Genomic DNA, 20174 nt, shown 5'->3' on the forward strand with positions numbered 1-20174 from the left:
CTGGGGATTCTGGAAGTTGTAATCTGAAAAGTAACTTTTGTAATCTCTGATCTCTCTCTCACACACACACTTTCTCTTTCTGGTGTAATGATCTTAGCAGAGGTTATAATATTTGCTGCCCCTTTCCTGGTTTTCCTGTGCCTGCTGAATTGAGCTGCAGTCCTCACAGTGACTGATGAGGAGGGAAGAGATGGGTTTTGCCAGCAATATTGTATTGTTGTGAGTTGTCCTTGTTGTAACACAAGGTATTTTGAGATGGTCTAATTTTGAATATGAACCTGCCCTAACATACTCACTGCAGAGAGTGTACCGAAATGATAACATGCAGTGACAAGTAGTGGTAAATGTAAGTTCAGTTTCCTGTACAATTTTTTTTAGTTGCAAAAGGGGGGGAAAAACCCTCACAACATTTTAAAATACTCCTTTATATAAGAGCTTGGCAAACTTACTTTTGGCCATTTAAACCCAAATTTAGTGCCTGTAGGCCTGTTGAAATTGAAATGACTTAAGTGGTGACTAACAGGCCCCATTTATTTCAATGTATCTGCTCCAACTGGGATGAAAAATTAATTAATATTTGGACTGCCATTCCCAGAATCCTACAGGCAACATGTGAAACCTGGGGGGGGGGTAGACCCCAAAACTACTTCATATATTAACCCAGTTCTCTTTACATCAAGGTAATCAAAAGCAAACCCATGTTGTAAAATTGGATGTTCATGGGTAGGAATTTTGCTACAAGAGTGGCCAGAATCACCTTCAGTATCTCAGCTGTTTTTTAAAGGATCAGTGTGGAGGAAGATTCAGCTGGAGACGGCTGCTGGTACCACCTACCGCAAGGAATATCTGCATTGCACTGCTCACCACCTCAATATATTGATAATCCAGCAAGCACCCAGTGACAGTGATGACATGATGGTCTTCAAGAGCCAGATGGGAGTTGATCACTGGAGTCACCAGGCAACCAGGACCATTCTCCATCCACCATGAACGATGCAGCGATGTGTTAAAAGTCATGATGAAGTCCCGGTCCTAGAGGAAATGGGACACAGCAAAGCAAATTCAGACTCAGATACTTGAATTTCTGCGCAGAAAGTGTGGAGAACCTCTTGTAGTTTGATCTATCTGCACTTCTGGGGGGAAACAGAATTTCCCCAACCCTGCTTATGCCTCCCTCTTGTGCAAGTGGGATATTATTTTGGCAGCACATGGATCAGAAAAAAGTATTCATTATTAGTATACACCAGGTTTTCTCAATCTGGGTTCCTGAGAACCCTAGAGTTTTGTGAGGGGCTGTGAGTGGGAAAAAAGCCAGAACATTTGTTCAACTGTAGATATAATAATGATAATGCATGAGTTTCCTGAGACCTGAAAATTATGTCAACATTTCCTCCAGGCTAAAAAGGATATGGCTTCCACTTTAGAACAGGGGAGAGAATCATGAAGTTTTCTAGATGATGTTTGACTTCAATGCTCAATGAAAGAATGAAAAGAGACAAAAGTCCCACGTATTGTGTGATGGTCCAAAAACTTTTGTTTCTTAAAAAACCCAATACATTTCAACCTTATCACCAATTCACTTTCTTCAAAGCCTACACAGTTCTCAGAAATTTCCAGAGTTGCAACCTGTGTTTTCTATTGAAGTACAGTGGGACCTTGTTATTCGCAGGGCTCCATTCTGGACACACACCCCTCCGGTGGATACCAAAAACCGCGGGACCTCAAGTCCCATTGTCCCCAATTGCAATGCGTGCACACAGCCACAGTGCCATAAGAGAAAGCCCCTGTTGTCCCCAATGGTGGTGCGTGCATGCAGCCACACCATTAGAAACAATGGGACTTTAGGTAAACCCCTGTTGCCCCAAAACAACAGAGGCTTATCTGAAGTCCCATTGTCCTTAGTGGTGGTGCAACCATGTGTATGCGTCACCACTGAGGACAATGGGGGCTTGCTGCCCTCAAATGCTTAAATCTGCAGATAGCAAGCCTGCAGATAACAAGGGCCCACCGTACAGATTGCAACACCAGAAACCATCACACAGCACAAGGGACTTTGTCTCCTTTAGTTTTTCCATGGTGAATTTGTGTTTTCTAGTTTTTTGTTCTGTTCCTATCTGTTATACTGGACCTCAGCTCTCAGCATAGCCAATGGTGGAAAGTGATGGAAGTCGTAGCCATCCTTGCTTTAGAATAAGATGCATTATCAAAATTTGCACTTTCTGCACATATTGTTCATATCCATCCAATAAAGTTAGTGCCAAAGTCCCTCTTCTCCAAAATATTTGTCATAAACAACCAATTTATATTGTTATTTTCTTACTCTATGTCCAAAACAAATCAAAGCTGTTTGTTTCTCACTGTGTTTATCTAAACATTTTAAGATATCTAATACAGATCTTATATTGTCTCTCAACTGCCTCTGATTTATGTTCATTTATGTAATCTTGTAGTATAACCTTCAGTCTCTCTATCAAATTTGATATCAAAAAATATAATAATTATTTAACACAAAGATGAGCCTACAATTTTTGAGATCTAAAAAATCACAGTCTTCCTTTGGTATGAAAGATATAGTCGCATTTCTCCAAGATTCTGGAATTTTCCCAGAACTTAATATAGAATTCATTGCTGTAGAGGCAAACATATCTTAGCTCCTAAACATTTATAATACAAAGACAGAAAACTGTCTGGTGTCGGGGTATTTTTCATTTTGCCTTTTTGTTAAATAGCCTCTATTCTCAGATTCTGCATCCAGAGATTTAACTGTCCACTGCTTGAAAATGTTTTTTTAAAAAATAACCCAGAAGCAAACCTTGATTTTTGCCATTTTGTATAAGGGACACTACTTTATTATGACTTTGTATATAATGGGACAAGCATCCATAGATTTTAATATCCAAACCCCAGCAGATAGTAAGAGCTCAATTTACTTTCCAAGAGACACCAAAGTTTTAATGATCACAGCCTCTTCCTAACCATCTTTTTAGGGGGATGGGGTTCTTCTTTTTCAAGGCTCCACATAAATGTCAGCTTCTTTATCCTCTTCTCCTGAAGATTCTGCATTGTGATCAGACCTTTTCTCTTCTTGTTTTTCTTATTTTTGGATTGTAATTTCTTGTCAAGATTGAATCTTGGACAAAGTTATATTTGTTTCTTGCCAACTATCTGGAATCTTCCCAGTTTGTAACATTGAATGTGTAGTTTGTTGGATTGGTATCAAGAGTTTTTCTTCAAAACACTTGTAGTACTGTCTAATAAATAACAATCCATCTAGCCCTGGCGTCTTCCCTAAGGCTGTCTTAACTGCCTCACAGATTTCACTCACTGTAGCAGTGCCTTTGTGGATTTTCTCTGTTCTTATGTTATTTTAAGCAGCTATTCTTTCTTCTTGTGCTCATCCAATTTTTTTTCTTGAGACTTCTTGCAAAGAAGAATAAAAACTATAAAATGTTTTCTGTATTCTCTGGTTGTCTGTGAGCATATCTTTAAAAATTCTTGAAAAATATCTGTTGTTATGAAAATCATAGAATCGTAGAGTTGGAAGAGACTGCAAGGGCCATCCAGAGAAGTAAGTATAATCCTTCATATCTTCATTTCATATCTCCAACAGTCCATTAATTCCATTAAATCAAAACACACCTTTGGCAATTTACTTTGGATACTTTAAATTTTTTTATCCAAAGTACATTCTCCTTCTTGGGAGACCACCTCATTCCTCTCACACAGCAGGAACAAGTTGTTATATAATAGATCCAACCATTTATTCCTATGTTCTGTGAACAAAACCATTGTCTTCACATGAAGCATAAATCCCAACCATCTGTGTTTTAACCCCTTGTAAATTAATCTGTACCCCCCCACATGCAGACCTTTCTCATCTGCCAGTACTAGTTGTGAACCAAGAACTGGACTGTATACAAAACTACCCCTTCTTTTCTTCTTCTGATGTGCCGTCATCAAGTCTTGTCCTAATTTCTTATGTCACAAATGCTTAATGTTCTTTTTTGTAATATCCCCCACTAGTAAACAAATTATATCCAAGTTTAGTTTTCTAAACTTTTTTATTCTAGTGAATAAAAATCCAGTTCTATGAAGCATTAGGTCTATTTATCTTCCAGGAGATCCCTGGCTGGTTCTGATCAGATAAGACTCCAGTGGCCTCAGCTAATGTCATCAAATCCTCTTCACTATCCAGTTTGTGTTGCTGATTTGATCCCTGGTCATCTTTAATGAAGGGTCTCCTCCCTTGCTCCTTTCCTTGACTCTGCTCTTAGTCGTCTCCTCTTCTTTCTTTTAATCTTCTTGTTCTGTGTCCAAATCTTTTCCATATCTTCTCTTTCCTTGGTCATATCAAATGAGTTGATTTTAAATCGTTGATCTTTGTAAATAAAACCCTTTCCCTTCAGTTTATCCACTAAAAACAAAAAGTTATACTCCTTTCTCTTTCCCAAAATTCTCAGTGGAATTCCTTTAAAGACTATCGTCTCTTTTCCATACACCTTCAATCTTCTCTTGTAGTCTTCCTAAGGAAGTGGACAATCAGATTTCTTGTCACTGTCAGTTTTGAATGTATTTGATAAATTCTCCAGAGGATCTTAAGGCCCAGGGCATTTCATACAGGGAGATATGGTCTAACAAACAGCCTGGACCTGAGTCATATAGGGCTTTATAGGGCTTTGCCATTTTTGAATGGCACCAATGCTTCACTGAATTTTACTTTCAAATTCTCTTGGGGATCTTCTGGATTTGATCTAAATCCCAGACGCTGTTCTTCATCTCCATCAGAGCCAAATTATCCTGTTGTTGTTCTTTCTCTTTATCCATCAGCTTTTAATTCCAGTTTTTCAATTTTATCACTTATAATCTTGTGTTAATTTTCCAAACTGATTCCTTGATCTCCTTCACTTCTCTTATTTCTTGGTGTGGCTCTTTTTCAGCTTTTCTCTTGTTTCTCAAATTATTTCATATCCTTCCATATTTGATTAAATTCATCAATCATTTTATCAATTGCTTTAGTAGTTACTTTATCAGCTGAAGTATCTACTGATGATCTTCTCATTTCAGTGGCTTTAGTTGCTTCTGTAGCTCTTGTTCTAGTGGTCATTTTTCTAACCAAAATCTTTTTATGTCCTATCTTTCCAGTGAGTGGCAGCATTTCCCAAAAATAATGTTAGCCATTATTATAGTTATGGCCATTAGGTGGTAACACTCAACCAGTTCAAGAACACATTCATCTTTGTTTCTTCAACAGTTACCGGTAGTTCTGGCTTATTTAATTTGTTCATGTTTTAAATAGAAATAAAAATAGCAATAGCATTTACATTTCTATACCGCTTAATAGTGAACTCAGCACTCTCTAAGCAGTTTACAATCTGTAAACCAACTGCCCCCAACAAGCTGGTACTCATTTTACCAACCTACAAAAGGATGGAAGGCTAGGTCAGCCTTGGAGCTCTGGGTTCGAACTCGCAACAGTACTGGTATTTAATCACTCTGCACCACCAGGCTCCACCATTTCTCATAGTAAGTAAATTCTTTTTCATTTGTTTACCTAAGAGTACAGTGGGCCCTTGTTATACGCTGGGGTTTGGTTCCAAGATCCCCCGTGGATAACAAAATCCGTGGATGCTCAAGTCCCATTAAATACAATGGCATAGCAAAATGGTGTCACTTATATAAAATGGCAAAATAAAGGTTTGTTATTTGGAATTCACACTTTTTCTGAATATTTTCTAGCCGTGGATGCTTGAATCTGTGGATATAAAAGTTTAAGAGATTATAAATAAAGGTTAATAATAATCATCATAATAAGTCAACATGGTTTTAAGAGTCCATTTAATAGCAGCTTGACTTTGGTAGCTGAGCATGATGTTTCCTTAACGCACCTCACTCCATCCATGGCAATTGCCGCTGAAAATTTATCCACTGAAAGAAGAGCTGAATTTGGGGTTATGATTGATCTCATGATTTTTCCCCAATCCAGAGGAATTTGCCACTGCTGGGGTGTTCCCCCGACCCATGTTCATTATCCGAAGCAGTCCCCCCACCAGCAATCCTCGTCTACTTTTTCCATTGTCAATCTTAATCCTGGTGCCAAGTGATAAAAATGAAAATGAATTTTATTATCCTTCATTAATTAATCATTCATCCTTAGTCTGTGAAGTTCTTGTGTGACAAAGAAACAGATATCATTCTCCATCCATGTTATTAGGAGGAGAATATACAAACAATGGACTGTGGCCATTTCCATGTAACCTCTTTCCCTCCAGAATACCATGACCTTCCTGTGGCAACTGAATCCCTCTCTGCCAGATTACCACTTTAGTTACAGCTGCTACCATTTCTGTTATTAGTCCCCACAATCACCACCAATTTACACCTGTCTATGGTGCTGCCTAGGAAGCACACAGCAGTGTTGTCACTCATGAGATGGAGAAGTAGTACATCTTTATGTGGTCGAAGGCCTTCACGGTCGGCATCCATAGTTTTTTGTGGATTTTTTGGGCTATGTGGCCATGTTCTGGAAATGTTTATTCCTGATGTTTTACCTGTATCTATGGCTGGCATCTTCAGAGAATGGTGGCATGGAGGTGTGTGGGGTAGACATACTGTGATGGTCAATATACCTTCACTTTGGGTGGTTGTTTGTCTTCACTCCTATGGGTTTTTCAAGATCTGCCAGCTCTTCTGATGTCTGAGCTAGAGTAACCATTAACCTTTACAGCCCAGTCTAGGTGTTTCAACTCATTTTCATTTTTACCAGACATCAAAGGAGTCACAGACAGAATAAGCAAACTGGCAGGGAGATGTAACCTCACTATTGAGGATCACTAATTAAATAGACACAAAGTCTTCTCGCATATCCCTCCCACCCTGAGGCCTGGCTATTCGGCAACAGGTCAACACAGATTAACATGTAAATCACTTCCTCTCAGCCAAGGGTCACACGGTATATATACCCTACACACCTCCGTGCCACCATTCTCTGAAGATGCCAGCCACAGAGGCAGGTGAAACATCAGGAATAAACTTTTTCAGAACACATCCATATAGCCCCAAAAACCCCACAAAAATCCTAAGTACATCTTTAGCTCACAGGTTCACTGGATGAAGATGCAGGAAATCAGAGGCCAGCAGAAACTGTAGCAGCTGCTCTTGGCTCAGCAGGTGATAAAATACCACATGGGTACTAGATGCAATTGTGTCTTGCTGTAATAGGTGGCAACTCTTCTTAAGAATGCAATGAAACTGTGAGTGTGAATTCCCCTCTCTGGATGAGGAAATTTATAGGGCACACTGTTGAATAGTATCATGAAATATTAGTGACAAGTGGTTTATATAAAGTGCAAGCAGCCCTGATAGGAAATAAAGTGAGACTGGAAAGTGCTTGGTTACTAGTGTGTATGTATGTAAGAATTTTGTTAGGTGTTTGTGATGTGATTCCCTTAAAGCTTTTTTGGATCCTCCATCTTTTGCTAATTGTTCTCCAGACTCACTATGTGACATGGAACAATGTTACCAAGTTACCTCCAGTTTACATAGAGGCCTCTCCTTGGCCTAAAACAACTATTTGGGGGAAGGTGTGTGAGGAAGAACATGGCAAAATTGCTCCATGGCCACAGAGAGAGGACAAAGGCAGGAAATAAAAAGTGGATTGGGGACACAAGACAGGGGAATGTTAACAGGAAAAACTGGTAAATAATAGGGCTATAATATTCAACAGATTAATTGGTTAGAATGGAGGAGAGGGAGAGCAAGATCTAAGGTGCAGGTGGCAGATTCTTAATATATACATTATCAATACAAGAACTTATTTAAAAGCTGCAGGTGACAGACACCATCTTTAAAGTACCATTAAACATTTGACTGGATGGCAGTTCCTGAATAAAGCCAAGATACAGCTAAGGGCTTGACAGATGGCCCCAAAGGGGTGGCCTCCAGTCACCCCTTTCCTAGCTGGATTGGGGCTGCAGCAACCTCATGCTGCGGCCTTTCAAGGGTGCCACAGCCGCAGTGGTGTGGCTATATGGCGCTCATTCAGTGCTGCATCACCTGGACGCAGTGCTGGAGGCACACCATGACACTGCGCACAGTTTGGAGCAGCGCACAGCATCAGGGCAGAGTCAGGCATGTGTCAGGAGGATGCTATGCCCCAACTCTACACTCAGGCTGGCCTTTCAGGCCAGTCTGTAAAGAGCCTAACTTTTCTTTTCTTTTCATCACACCAGTAGACCTTCCAGATCCAGCCATCCTTTTTTCAGAACTGAGCAATTCACAAAACAAAAACTGAAAGTCAACAATATGATATATTTCTCCCTTCTTGGTTTATGGGCATTATATTTCAAATAGTGATTTCACCATTCCTGCCAAGGTGTGCATATCTCATTAAAGTGAAGGGAAGGGAAAATTCACTTTTAGGTTTGCGGAAAAGCACACGATTTAAAAAGATACAGGACAGAAACCCCTATATATTACAGGACATTATTTCATATCACCTATGTATCACCCTCTCTATCAGTCTGTTGCTAATTTTATTTGGTAACATGAACACAGGAATGGAGTGGGAGGAACAGAACGAGAGGGGAAAATGCAAAATGTTTCCAAAATGCTGTGACATCTTTATGAGACACAGTCACCTCCTGAACTGTCATCTCTATTTAACATGACTGATCACAGCAGAAAGATGATGGATGGAAAGCCTTGGATTGTCAGGTGGATCACTGGTCTGAGAAGGGCATGCACTCAAAATGATTATGGAGGTAATTACCTGTGAAAGGTGTCCTACTTCCAGGTAAAAACAGATGATGAATGAATTCCATCCAACCCAAAGCATGAGCCACACTGCATACTGGAGAGGAAGAGAGCAAGAGAGAAAAAGGAAAGGATGAGAGTTAAAAATGTATCACAAAGAAGCCAGTTAAAGCCAGGAGAGTTCCGATTCTCAGAAACGTGCTGTCCCTCCCTCCACACACATATCATTCTGTGTTTAAAAAGAAAACCCATCAACAAAAACACCCCTTTCACCACTTATCCAGCTAGTAAAATCTGTGGTCTGCACATGGAAGCACAGAGGTGGCAACAGGACTGAGACTGCCAATTGTCATTAATGTATACCATCAAATCATTTTTGGTGCATGGGGACCCTAAGACAAACCTATCACAGGTTTTTCTTGGCAAGAATTGTTCAAAGTGGGTTTGCCAGTCCCTTGAGGGCAGGGAAATATCTAATTAACAAACTGTAAGCCTTGGCTGAAGAGCGGGATATAAATAAATTATTATTATTATTATTATTATTAGTGTGTGACTTGTCCAAGATCACCCAGTGAGTTTCTGTAGTCAGCAGAATTCATTTATTTAAACCATTTCCAAAGGGATGACTGTGTTAGTTTGTTGCAGGGAGAAAAAGAAAGCAATCTGTAATGTATTTTGTTGTTGTTAACTGCCATGACGTTGACTTCAAAGTCTGGTAGCCTCCTGAATGAGAGACCTCATGTCACCTGAACATCAACAATCCTGCTCAAGTCTTGCAGACTCAGAGCCATGGCTTCCTTGATTGAGTTCAGGGGCATCACTTGGGGGACGTGGGGAGGCTGCACCAGGTGGCACCCCAAGGTGTCCCCAAACACCTGTCTTTTGATGAAGAGATGGCATGAATGGGGCAAGGCTCAGTGGTTGGGGAAAGGAGGGTTTTTTTTAAAGATTTTCAAAAAATTAATTTTTTTTAAAAAAAAAAGCCATTTTTCATTTATAAAATTATTCTTTAAAAATTTTCTTTAAAACCATCATACCAGATTTTAAGTTCAATCACAGGAAACTATGTACATGTAAATACATTGATGCTGTGTGTATGATATTATACAGCGCGCCTGCGTCATATGCGGGCGCGCCTTACGCGGCTTGAGCATACACGCTCAAGCCGTGGGGTGCGCACAGGGCGGAAGGGGCAGCGCATCCCATTCAATTGAATGGGTGCGCGCGCCCGTTGTGCACCGCCGCACCACGGTGCACAAGCCCCATTGTTTACAATGGGGCTTGAGCACAGGCGGAATTCGCCTTACGCGGAGGGATCCGGAACGGATCCCCGCGTAAGGTGAGGACCCACTGTAATTTAAAGGCATAATTTTACTTTTGCTAGTTGTTTATGTCACAACGATTGCCATTACATTACAGTGATATATAGCAATTACAATTTATGAGTAACATTAGTACAAAAAACGTTTACTAAGGATTCTGTGTGGTGTGTTATGGGAGGAGATCAATGGGAAGGGTGACACCATGAGTTAGTGCACTGGGTGATGCTGTGTCTATCAATCTGAAATGTAGTTTCCTCTTTTCCGAGTCTTCTATCTTAGCAAGCATTATTGTGCTTTCTAGGTAGTCATGTCGTCTCGTGATATGGCCAAATATGACAGTTTCAGTTTAGTCATCTTGGCTTCTAGGAAGGTTCTATTTGTTCACATTTTACTTTTGCTTCTCATCTATCCGTAACTGCTTGAAGAGTTTAATCTGTTATCCATTGATAACAGAATGTTATCCATTCTCTTTCTTTTTGGCTGCAAATAGTGCCTCTTTGTATTGCCTCCCTGGCTTTAATCCTGCGTTCTTCTCAGGCTACTGGGCAATTATACAAACAGTACAAATCTATTTTTCACATTATCTTTAAATACTATGGGGGTATTCTTTAGGTTGTAATTCAGTATGATAGTTGATTTTGTGTTCTTCTTCAGCTTTACTGCAATGTCTGATGTTCATGGTTTGTGCCACAATCTGCTCTTGGTCTTGTTTTTGCAGAGAGAATGGAGCTTCTCCATCTTATGGTTCCATTTATGTAGTTGATTTCTATATTAGTCATCCTGTGATATCTGTGAATACAGTTGATTCTTGGGTTGTTTGTAGGATGTGTTTATGGTGAACTGTTGGCCTTGCAAATTTCAGTCAGTTTGTCTCCTGATTCATTTCTTGGTCCTAATTTTCCTACAATCTTTGGTTCTGCTCTGTCTTTTCTACTTTTGCATTTTAGCAATCCATGATTCAGGAGCTAGCATGGTGTTGTGGTTTGAGTGTTGGACTATGACTCTGGAGACCAGGGTTTGATTCCTGTTTGGTCATAAAACCCACTGGGTGACTTTGGGCAAGTCAGCACTCTCTCAGCCTCAGAGGAAAGCAACAGTGAACCTCCTCTGAACAATTCTTGCCAAGAAAACCCCATAATAGGTCTGTCTTAGGGTATCCATATGTTGGAAACAATTTGAAGGCACACAACAACAGCAACAACATACGATTAACAAGAAATCCTGTTTTGGTATGTAATTAATTTCCTCCTGGACTCCAGCACATATATGTTCAATTTCCTTTTCTTCTTCTGACTCTGCAATTGGATTGTAAACGTGGCTTAAGGTTATACCGAAGGAGTTCTCCTGAAGTGTTATCAACATGATTCTGTCAGATTTTGTGGTATATCTTTTGATATAATGCTTTTGTTACATCTCTCCTCACCATAAATGCCACCCCATTTTTTCTTAGATTTCCATTTTCTGATAATTATCTGACTTAAAATGTGCCATTCCTGTCCACTCCAGCTCATTCACCTCAAGTATTGCAATGCTTATATATCTATATTTCTAGCTTCCCTTGATTTATGCTTCTCACATTCCATTTTCCTATAGTATGTGTTGTGCAACTCTGGACTTTGCTTTTGCCTCTGAGCATACAGCTGAATCTCCTTTCAGCTTGAGTCCAGTTGTGACATTAGCCACAGTGTTATTCATAGTTGTCCTCTGCTGTACCACAGTAGCTTGTTAAGTACTATCTAGTCTGGGAATCCTATCTTCTGACACTTTCTCTTCTTTGATGGTCTCTTTTTTCCATACTGATAGGCATTCAGAAAGCTGAACTTATTTTACAGGGATTTACACACACATGCATATAGAGAATGCTGGAGAGAGTGAGGTGAATGAGGTGAAGTGGCCACAAAATACCAAGAGTTTGTGTAAATTTTTAAAAAGACATTTGAGTTCATATACAGTATATGGGTAAGATCTAGATTAATTTAGTTTTATACAGGTCCTGTATATGGGGAAATCTATCTTAACGAGAATATGTGCAAATCTACAGCGCTATATAAATAGATGATGATGATGATGATGATGATGATGATGATGATGATGATAGGGATCTAGGACTCCTAACAGACACATGATTCAACAGTGTGATGTGGCAGCTAAAATGACCAATGCTATTATAGAATGCATCAATAGAAATATAGTGCCCAGATCAAGGGGAGTAATATGACACTGTATTCTGCTTTGGTCAGGCCTCACCTGGAACATTGTGTCTAGTTCGGGGCATCATAATTCAAAAAGGACATTGGGAAACTTGAGCGTGTCCAAAGGAGGGCAACTAAAATAGTGAAAGGTCTGGAAAACATGCCCTATGAGGAGTGACTTAGGAAGCTGGGTATGTTTAGCCTAGAGAAGAGAGGGTTAAGGGGTGATATTTGAAGGGATGTGATATTGAGGATGGAGCAAGCTTGTTTTCTGCTGCTCCAGAGAACAGGGCCCAGAACAATGGATGCAAGCTCCAGGAAAAGAGATTCCAGCTCAACATTAATCATAGAATCGTAGAGTTGGAAGAGACCACAAGGGCCATCCAGTCCAACCCCATTGTGCCATGCAGGAGATCTAAATCAAAGTATCCCCAACAGATGCCCATCCAGCCTCTGTCTGAAGACTTCCAAGGAAGGAGACTCCACTACAATCTCCAAGGAAGGAATCTTTTCCACTGTCGAACAGCCCTCACTGTCAGGAAGTTCCTCCTAATGTTTAGGTTGAATCTCTTTTCCTGGAGCTTGCATCCACTGAGCTTATGCAGATGACCTTGTTTTGACAATAATCGACCCGATTGAGAGTAGTGAGAGATGAAAACATTAAAAAAAATTGGGAAAGTAGCAGGGTACCGGATTAATAAAGAAAAAACAACCATGTTGACTATGAATCTGGCCAAACAGGAAGTAGAAATTTTGAAAGAAAAAACAGGATTTCAAGTTGAAAAATCAGTTAAATATTTGGGAGTTACCATCTCAACAAAAAATAAAGACCTTTTTAGTAATAACTATGAATAAAACTGAAAGCATATCCAAAAAGATTTGTATAGATGGAAAAGTTTAAATAGATATTTCACGGATGGGTAAGATAGCTACAATAAAAATATTGGTTTTACCAAAGCTAATATTTTTCCCCCAAAAATCTCGCCATTATCACCAATGATCAACCTTTTAGAAATTGGGGATAATATTTCTCAAAATTCATATGGAATAATAAAAAACCCAGAATTAAAATGAAAGTCCTACAAGATTCAATGGAGAGAGGAGGTGTAGCGTTGCCCAGTTTAAAGTGGCATTATTACGTATACTGGTTAACTGGTTGGATAAGGTTGGATAAAAAAAGAACATTAAATTTGGAAAGAGCAGATTTAAAATTTGGATTACATGGATACCTGTTTTATGAAAAAGTCAAACTTGATGGTAACTTTAATAATCACTTTATTAGAAAATCCCTTATAAGAGTTTGGATAAAATACAAAACAAAATGGTGTTCAAAAACCCCACTTTGGGTTTCTATGAATGAAGCTATGTTCACAAGAGAAGTACTAAGAGCAGATGGTTGAGTGACATATTCAGCCATAACAAAATTATATCAAGGTAAGAGAATAATGAAATCACAAAAGGAATTATTTAAGGAAGGATACTCTTGCAATTGGTTTGCCTATAGACAATTAAAAGAGAGATTCGGTATGGATAACAAAACTAATGGAATTGGACCAGCAGAATTAGGATTGGAAAATACTATATAAGATTCCAGGAAACAAATATCAAACTTGTATAAATTATTAATAAAATTTGAGTTAGAGGAGGAGACAGTTAAAGAGTTTATGGTAAAGTGGGCTAAAGATTTAAATGAATCTATTCAATTGGAGACTTTGGGAAAAAATAATAAACGTAACATTAAACATGGATTTGAGAGAAAATCTATACAAATCCCTATACAGGTGATATTTAACACCTTGTAAGTTATCGAAAATGTTTAAGAATAACAAAAATACATGTTGGAAATGTCAAAAAGAAGTTGAGACTTATCTGAATTGTTGGTGGAATTGTCAAAAAGCTAAAAACATTTGGGAAAATATTCATAATGAGATGAAAAAAACATTCAAATTTACGGAACAAATGCAAGACGTATCTCTTGAATATAACTGATAATTTAAAAATGGAAAACACAAAAGAGAAATTATTATTTCACACAATTGTGGCGGTGAGGATTATATTGGCGAAACACTGGAAGACAGAAGAAATTCCCACATCGGAGGAGTGGAGATGGAAAGCAATGGACCTGTGTGAAATGGATAAGCTACTTCTTTACTGAAAAAAGCTCAGTAAATGATTTCTATAAAGAATGGGATTTATGTAAAGAATATATTCAGACAGAGAAAAAAGGAGAAATACACATTGCTTTACATGAGGAATAAAAGAAAGATAAAAAACAATCTTTTGAACAACACTAATTGCAGAACTGTTGGTCTAAAATGACGACACAAGCATTTATAATTAATTGTTTGAATCATATGCTCTTCCTTTCTGATATAGAGTTAGTGGGTTTCAATTAAAATTTTGGGGGAGAGCTTAGTTATCTTTGGAAGTATAAAGTTGTTATAGATATTGTATTGACATAACTCAGTTAATAATTCTCTTCACAGAATAATGCTGATTTATTATTTTGTCGTTTTGTTCTAACAAATAAAAATTAAAAAATAAAATTAAAAAAATAAATCCGATTGGAGTCAATGGGTCTCTCAATGTAATCATTGTAATCAATGGGTCCTAAGTGTAATTCAGTTAGACTATGAATACAAGTCTGTCTATAGATTTGCCAACGGAAGATGTTACTTTGTGCACCTAAGTACTTCTTGTGAGACAGCAATTGAACAGGGACCATCAATCAATCAGCCACTTTTGTTATATCCCACCTGTTTCCCAAGTCTACAAGTCTATGCAAAATTTTTAAAAACCCACATACTTAAAATCCCATGTAGCCAAATACATACAAATATTAAGACTGAAATAGTATTAAACTGTCTATACTGTTATAGCGCTTGTGTAATATTTCTGCCTTCTTTACTATTGGCATGTTTGCTTGAGGATTCTGCAAGCTGCAATCCAACTTGGATTGGTAGTTCCAACTGGTAGTATCAACCAGAGTACAGCTGTCGAATCAGCTGCTCAACTATTAATTTCCAGGCTCTGCTTTTAAAAAACAAACCAATGAGTCAGTTCCCAATTATAAAACACAGCCCATGGTTTTCTGTTCCAGAAGAAACACATAAAGCACAGAGTATCTAGGGGATGTCTCTGTCATCTTGGTACCTACCAGTATGAGGTATTTGGATCTGTACTGAACGGTGCCAAAGATGCCCAGGATAACAGCCATAATATGTAAAAAATTAGCCAGGATAGGAGCCCACTGATAAGCTAGAAAGTCAAAGATTTGCCTCTCCAGGGCTGCTATCTGAAAGAAAACAGAAATGGGACAGAGCAGAGAATTACTCATGCAGCAGCATCTCACAGAACATATATAAGAGGCGGGGAAAGAAAGAAATAGCAAAGTATACCAGAAAATTAATGAGAAACCCCACAGACTATTAGTTACAACAGACAAGATGTTGGTATGATTCATTGGCCAGTATTAAATAAATTAATCATGGTGCAAGAGGATTAATTAGAAATCTTCATAAGCCAAAGATGAAGATGGAGAAATTGAGGAGATATGAATAGAAGAAGCTAAAGATATAAAAGGATGAAGGCAACACTCAAAATTTTGAGTGGAAGGCAAAAAGAACTAGCTTCATGTGATGCCCAAGCGATTGGTTTTACAGTGGGGGAACTGCAGCCCTCCAGATCTTATTCCACAATAAGACCTACAAATCCTCAGAGTTGGCTATACTTGAGAGTTAGGGCTGCTGGGACTTGCAGTTAAACAGTGTCTGGAGGTTGCAGTCCACAATATCTATTTTGTTCCCATTTTTTAAGAGGGCGACAGGGAGATTATGATTTGGCCAACTCCAGGAGGGATATGACTGGAGAATTTTGAAGTTCATTAAGGGCCTGCCTACCATTGTCAGGTTTAAAAGGGAAAGGGAGTGTAAGTTAACATCAAACATCCACTACAATAATATGAGCTAAATCTCACACATAAAACAGCAGAATCAAGAGAGATAACATTAATGCAACTACCTTCAAAATACACATTAAAATTTAATCTAAAATATTTTATTTTTTTAAGAAAATGCCTGTACAAATTATTTTTTTAAAAAACTCTGGGGCCAAAAACGGACACAATTTTGTACCAGACACACTCCCTTAGGAGGGCAATCTGAAGGCGGGTGCCTCTGAAGGAAAGTCACTCGCTATTGTTGACAATAGTTGCATTTCTCTTATGGAGGGAAAATGGATAATCTGAACACATGGGCAGGTTCATACAAGATTCTTTTTTCAGGAGCTCGCTAATGTCATCACTGCACATTCACTGCCTTTGTCCTCTGTGGCCAATACATCAGAGCCTGGACATTTACATTTTAAGAATTCATGGTTATATACCTCATTCTGGTCTTAAATACTAACTCATTTAGTATTAAATACTAACTCCATCCACCATCATCCAGAGAGGGAGAAAGGCAAGCTATCCAGCCTGGAGGGAGTGAAATGGCAGGCCCAACACCACTGGGTCTATCCTTAAGAAACAGAGCCCTCCCTCCAGTCCATCTGCCTTGGTCCAGGCCTCAGAGGGAGAGAAGAACTGATGGACCTAGTCCTCTTCTTCCCCACCACCATTCCCTTCTCCTTTTGTGTCGTGTCTTCTTAGACTGTAAGCCTGAGGGCAGGGAACCGTCTAATTAAAAGATTGTATGTACAGTGCTGTGTAAATTTACAGCGCTATATAAATAAAGCTTAATAATAATAATAATAACTCATTACTATTACAATTCGTATTTAAAAATAATTTTCTTTTAAATTCTTTTTAAAAAATAATTCATTAGATTACTGCTTCTACTGCTCTATGTTTTTCAGTTACTTCTTGTTGTTGTGTGCCTTCAAGTCATTTCTATATCACCGGGTTTCCCCAGCAAGTTTATTCAGAGGAGGTTTATCATTGTCATCCTCTGAGTCTGAGAGAGTATGACTTGCCCAAAGTCACCCAGTGGGTTTCCATGGCCAACTGGGGATTTGAACCCCGGTTTCCAGAGTCACAGTCCCAATACTCAAACCACTACACCAGGCTACTATTGGTTTCTTTTTTCTTTTCTTTTTTTGAAAATAAAATCTAAAAATATCAGAGATTGGAACCAATGGGTTGACATGAACTATGCTTATGGTAGTTTAAAAGAAAGAAAGAGCTCAAACCATAATGCAAAGTATGTTTCCCCATAATAAAATTCAATTTGATTTTGACAGTATTGTATTTTCCCAGGAAAAATATGCATTTTCATTTGCTACACTGTTCTACTGCTTCACCCCAAGCCCTGTTATCTTTGCTGGAGCTTTTCACTGTGTGGTGAATTGTGGTAGTAGGAAATGGTCTACGCATGAGGGGTAGCAAGGTACAGGATGGAGGAAGAGAGAAGTAGGAAAAGGACACCTATGATGTGCCATCTCATTGCGCAAGATGCATGAAGGAAAGGAAATGGAGGAAAGCAAGAGTGGACACACACACACACACACGCACACACACACAAACAAGAGTGGAGAAAGAAGGACACAAAGAAAATAATAATGAAGGGGATCATGGGAGATGGGATTATGCTCCTGGAGGACTGTGGAGGTGGGTATACAGAAGAGTGAAAAGTCAAAGCAGAATGGCTGGATGGAAAGACATATAGAAAAGCAAGAGAGAGGGAATTTAAGAAGGAGGAAGAGTGAAGAGACATTAGGAAGAGGCCAGAGGATATTGGAAAGGAATGATAGATAGATAGATAGATAGATAGATAGATAGATAGATAGATAGATAGATAGATAGATAATCTTTTATTTATATCCCGCCTACCCCGATTAGGACCGATAAATGATAAATGAGTATATGGCAGGTATATAATAAATAAAGGTATATTTCCCACTCTGGGAGAAAGGCAGCATATGAATGAATGAATGAATGAATAAAATATGTCAACAGAACAATTAATGAAGGCAAAGGACAACTCGAAAGCGGTAAGAGAAAGAAAGAGACCAGCAAAGGAGAAAAAGGTGAGAAAAAGGAGTTTATGGGTTTAAAGATGGCTTGATTCCTTCCCATAAGTGTTTCTGACTTATGCTGATCTTAAAGTGAACCTATTATAGGGTTTTCTTGGCACAATTTATTCAAAGGCGTTTGCCTCTGCCATTACCTTCCTCTGAGGCTTAGAGAGTATAACTTACCCACGGTCACCCATTGGGTTTTGATGACGGAGTGGGGATTTGAATCCTGGGCTCCAAAGTCATTTCCTGTGTTCAAACCACTATACCACACTGTAATACTGTGTGTTCATTATGGTAAAGGGTAGGTTTCATGTGGATTACCATGTTGTACAATGAGAAGACTACAACATTCTCTGCCCAACTGTGTTCCCAACGAAAAAATATGCTCCATGCTGCAATTACCATTAGTAAACCAATGCTTGGCACCAATGAGAGCAAAGCATTTCACTTCACTACCTGACATATGGTAGTTCCAATGGAAACTTGCAAGACTCTCTCTGCACAGGCCAAACACATCAGATGACACATGGCCCAAAGGCCAGTTCTGGTGTGAGCAGACTGGATTATGGCTGTTCCACTCAGCACCTGAAATGGGCTTTACCCCTTTTATTCTGGGTTTTGTAAAGTTCCTGTTTGCCACTGGTTTTCATAGAATATCCAGAGCCCTTCATTCTGAAGTCATCTTGGCTGTTTAAAACACTTCCCCCTGAGCTGCTCAGCAGGTCTGCTGCTGCTGCCAGTCATTCACTCTGAGATCTGAACAAGGCTCTTGGCCATGTTTTAAACAGGATTTAGAACAGGATACGGAGTTGAGACTGCCATGGTTGCCTTAGGCAACGATCTCCGTCTCGGCACTGATGGGGGAAGTGTGGCCCTGTTGGTGCTCTTGGACCTCTCAGCGTCCTTTGATACCATTGACCATGGTATCCTTCTGGAACGCCTGAGGGAACTGGGAATCGGGGGCACTGCTCTGCAGTGGTTCCGGTCCTATCTCTCAGGCAAGTTCCAGATGGTGATGCTGGGAGACAGTTTCTCTTCTAAAAGAGAGTTAAAATCTGGTGTCCCCCAGGGTGCCATCCTGCCTCCCATGTTTTTCAACATTTAAATTAAGCCGCTGGGTGAGATCATCCGGAGACATGGAGCGGGGTGTTATCAGTATGCTGATGACACTCAGATATGTTTCTCCATGTCTCCGACTGCTGCAGTGATTAAGGATGGCATCTTTCCTCTGAATGACTGTCTTAGGACAGTAACGAGGGAAAACAGACTCAAGCTGAATCCAGATAAGACGGAGGTACTTGCTATAGGGACCCCTAATCTGGGAATGGAGATAAGTGCGGGATGGGGTCACACTTCTCCTGAAGGACTGTGTTCACAGCTTGGGGTGCTCCTGGACTCGTCTCTCCAGCTGAGAGTTCAGATAGATGCAATGGTCAGGAGTGACTGTTATCAGCTTTGGCTGATACGCCAGCTGTGACACTTCCTGGAGCCGGGTGACCTAGAGACAGCCGTACATGCGCTGGTAACCTCTCGACTTGACTTTTGCAATGTGCTCTACATGGGGCTACCCTTGTGCCAACTTTGGAAACTTCAATTGGTCCAAAATATGGCAGCCAGATTGGTTGCAGTATACCTAGAGCCTCAAATCTACCTTTAATTTTAATTTTAATTTAATTTACAATGCTGTTCAATCTCTATTTTATTGCTCTTTGACTATTATTTTATGATTGGGGGAAGGTTGGGACATGGGATTGTTTCTAATTGTGAATTTTTATTCTTATATTTTATTGTTATATTTTGTGTTGTAATCTGCCTTGATTTCCTCAGGAAAATATGGAATATAAATTATTATTATTATTATTATTATTATTATTATTATTATTATTATTATTAT

The 20174-nt window shown here is 39.2% G+C and overlaps 1 protein-coding gene across 4 annotated transcripts in view; it reads right to left on the reverse strand.

Moving 5' to 3' along the window:
- Positions 1–20174, reverse strand: part of NKAIN1 (sodium/potassium transporting ATPase interacting 1) — a 69617-nt gene that overhangs the window by 15724 nt on the left and 33719 nt on the right. For 2 of the 4 annotated variants that reach the window (XM_042440927.1, XM_042440928.1), the window contains exons 2-4: positions 15423–15560; positions 8768–8848; positions 835–1032 (exon numbers count right to left, since the gene is read on the reverse strand). In XM_042440927.1, the coding sequence (XP_042296861.1) occupies positions 835–1032; positions 8768–8848; positions 15423–15560 (417 nt within the window). Of the gene's footprint in view, positions 1–757; positions 1033–8767; positions 8849–15422; positions 15561–20174 lie in introns of all 4 variants that reach the window. The other 2 variants (XR_006100801.1, XM_042440929.1) reach the window with 2 other exon arrangements.

This window comes from Sceloporus undulatus, chromosome 9 (assembly GCF_019175285.1).
Source record: "Sceloporus undulatus isolate JIND9_A2432 ecotype Alabama chromosome 9, SceUnd_v1.1, whole genome shotgun sequence".
Classification (NCBI taxonomy): domain Eukaryota; kingdom Metazoa; phylum Chordata; class Lepidosauria; order Squamata; family Phrynosomatidae; genus Sceloporus; species Sceloporus undulatus.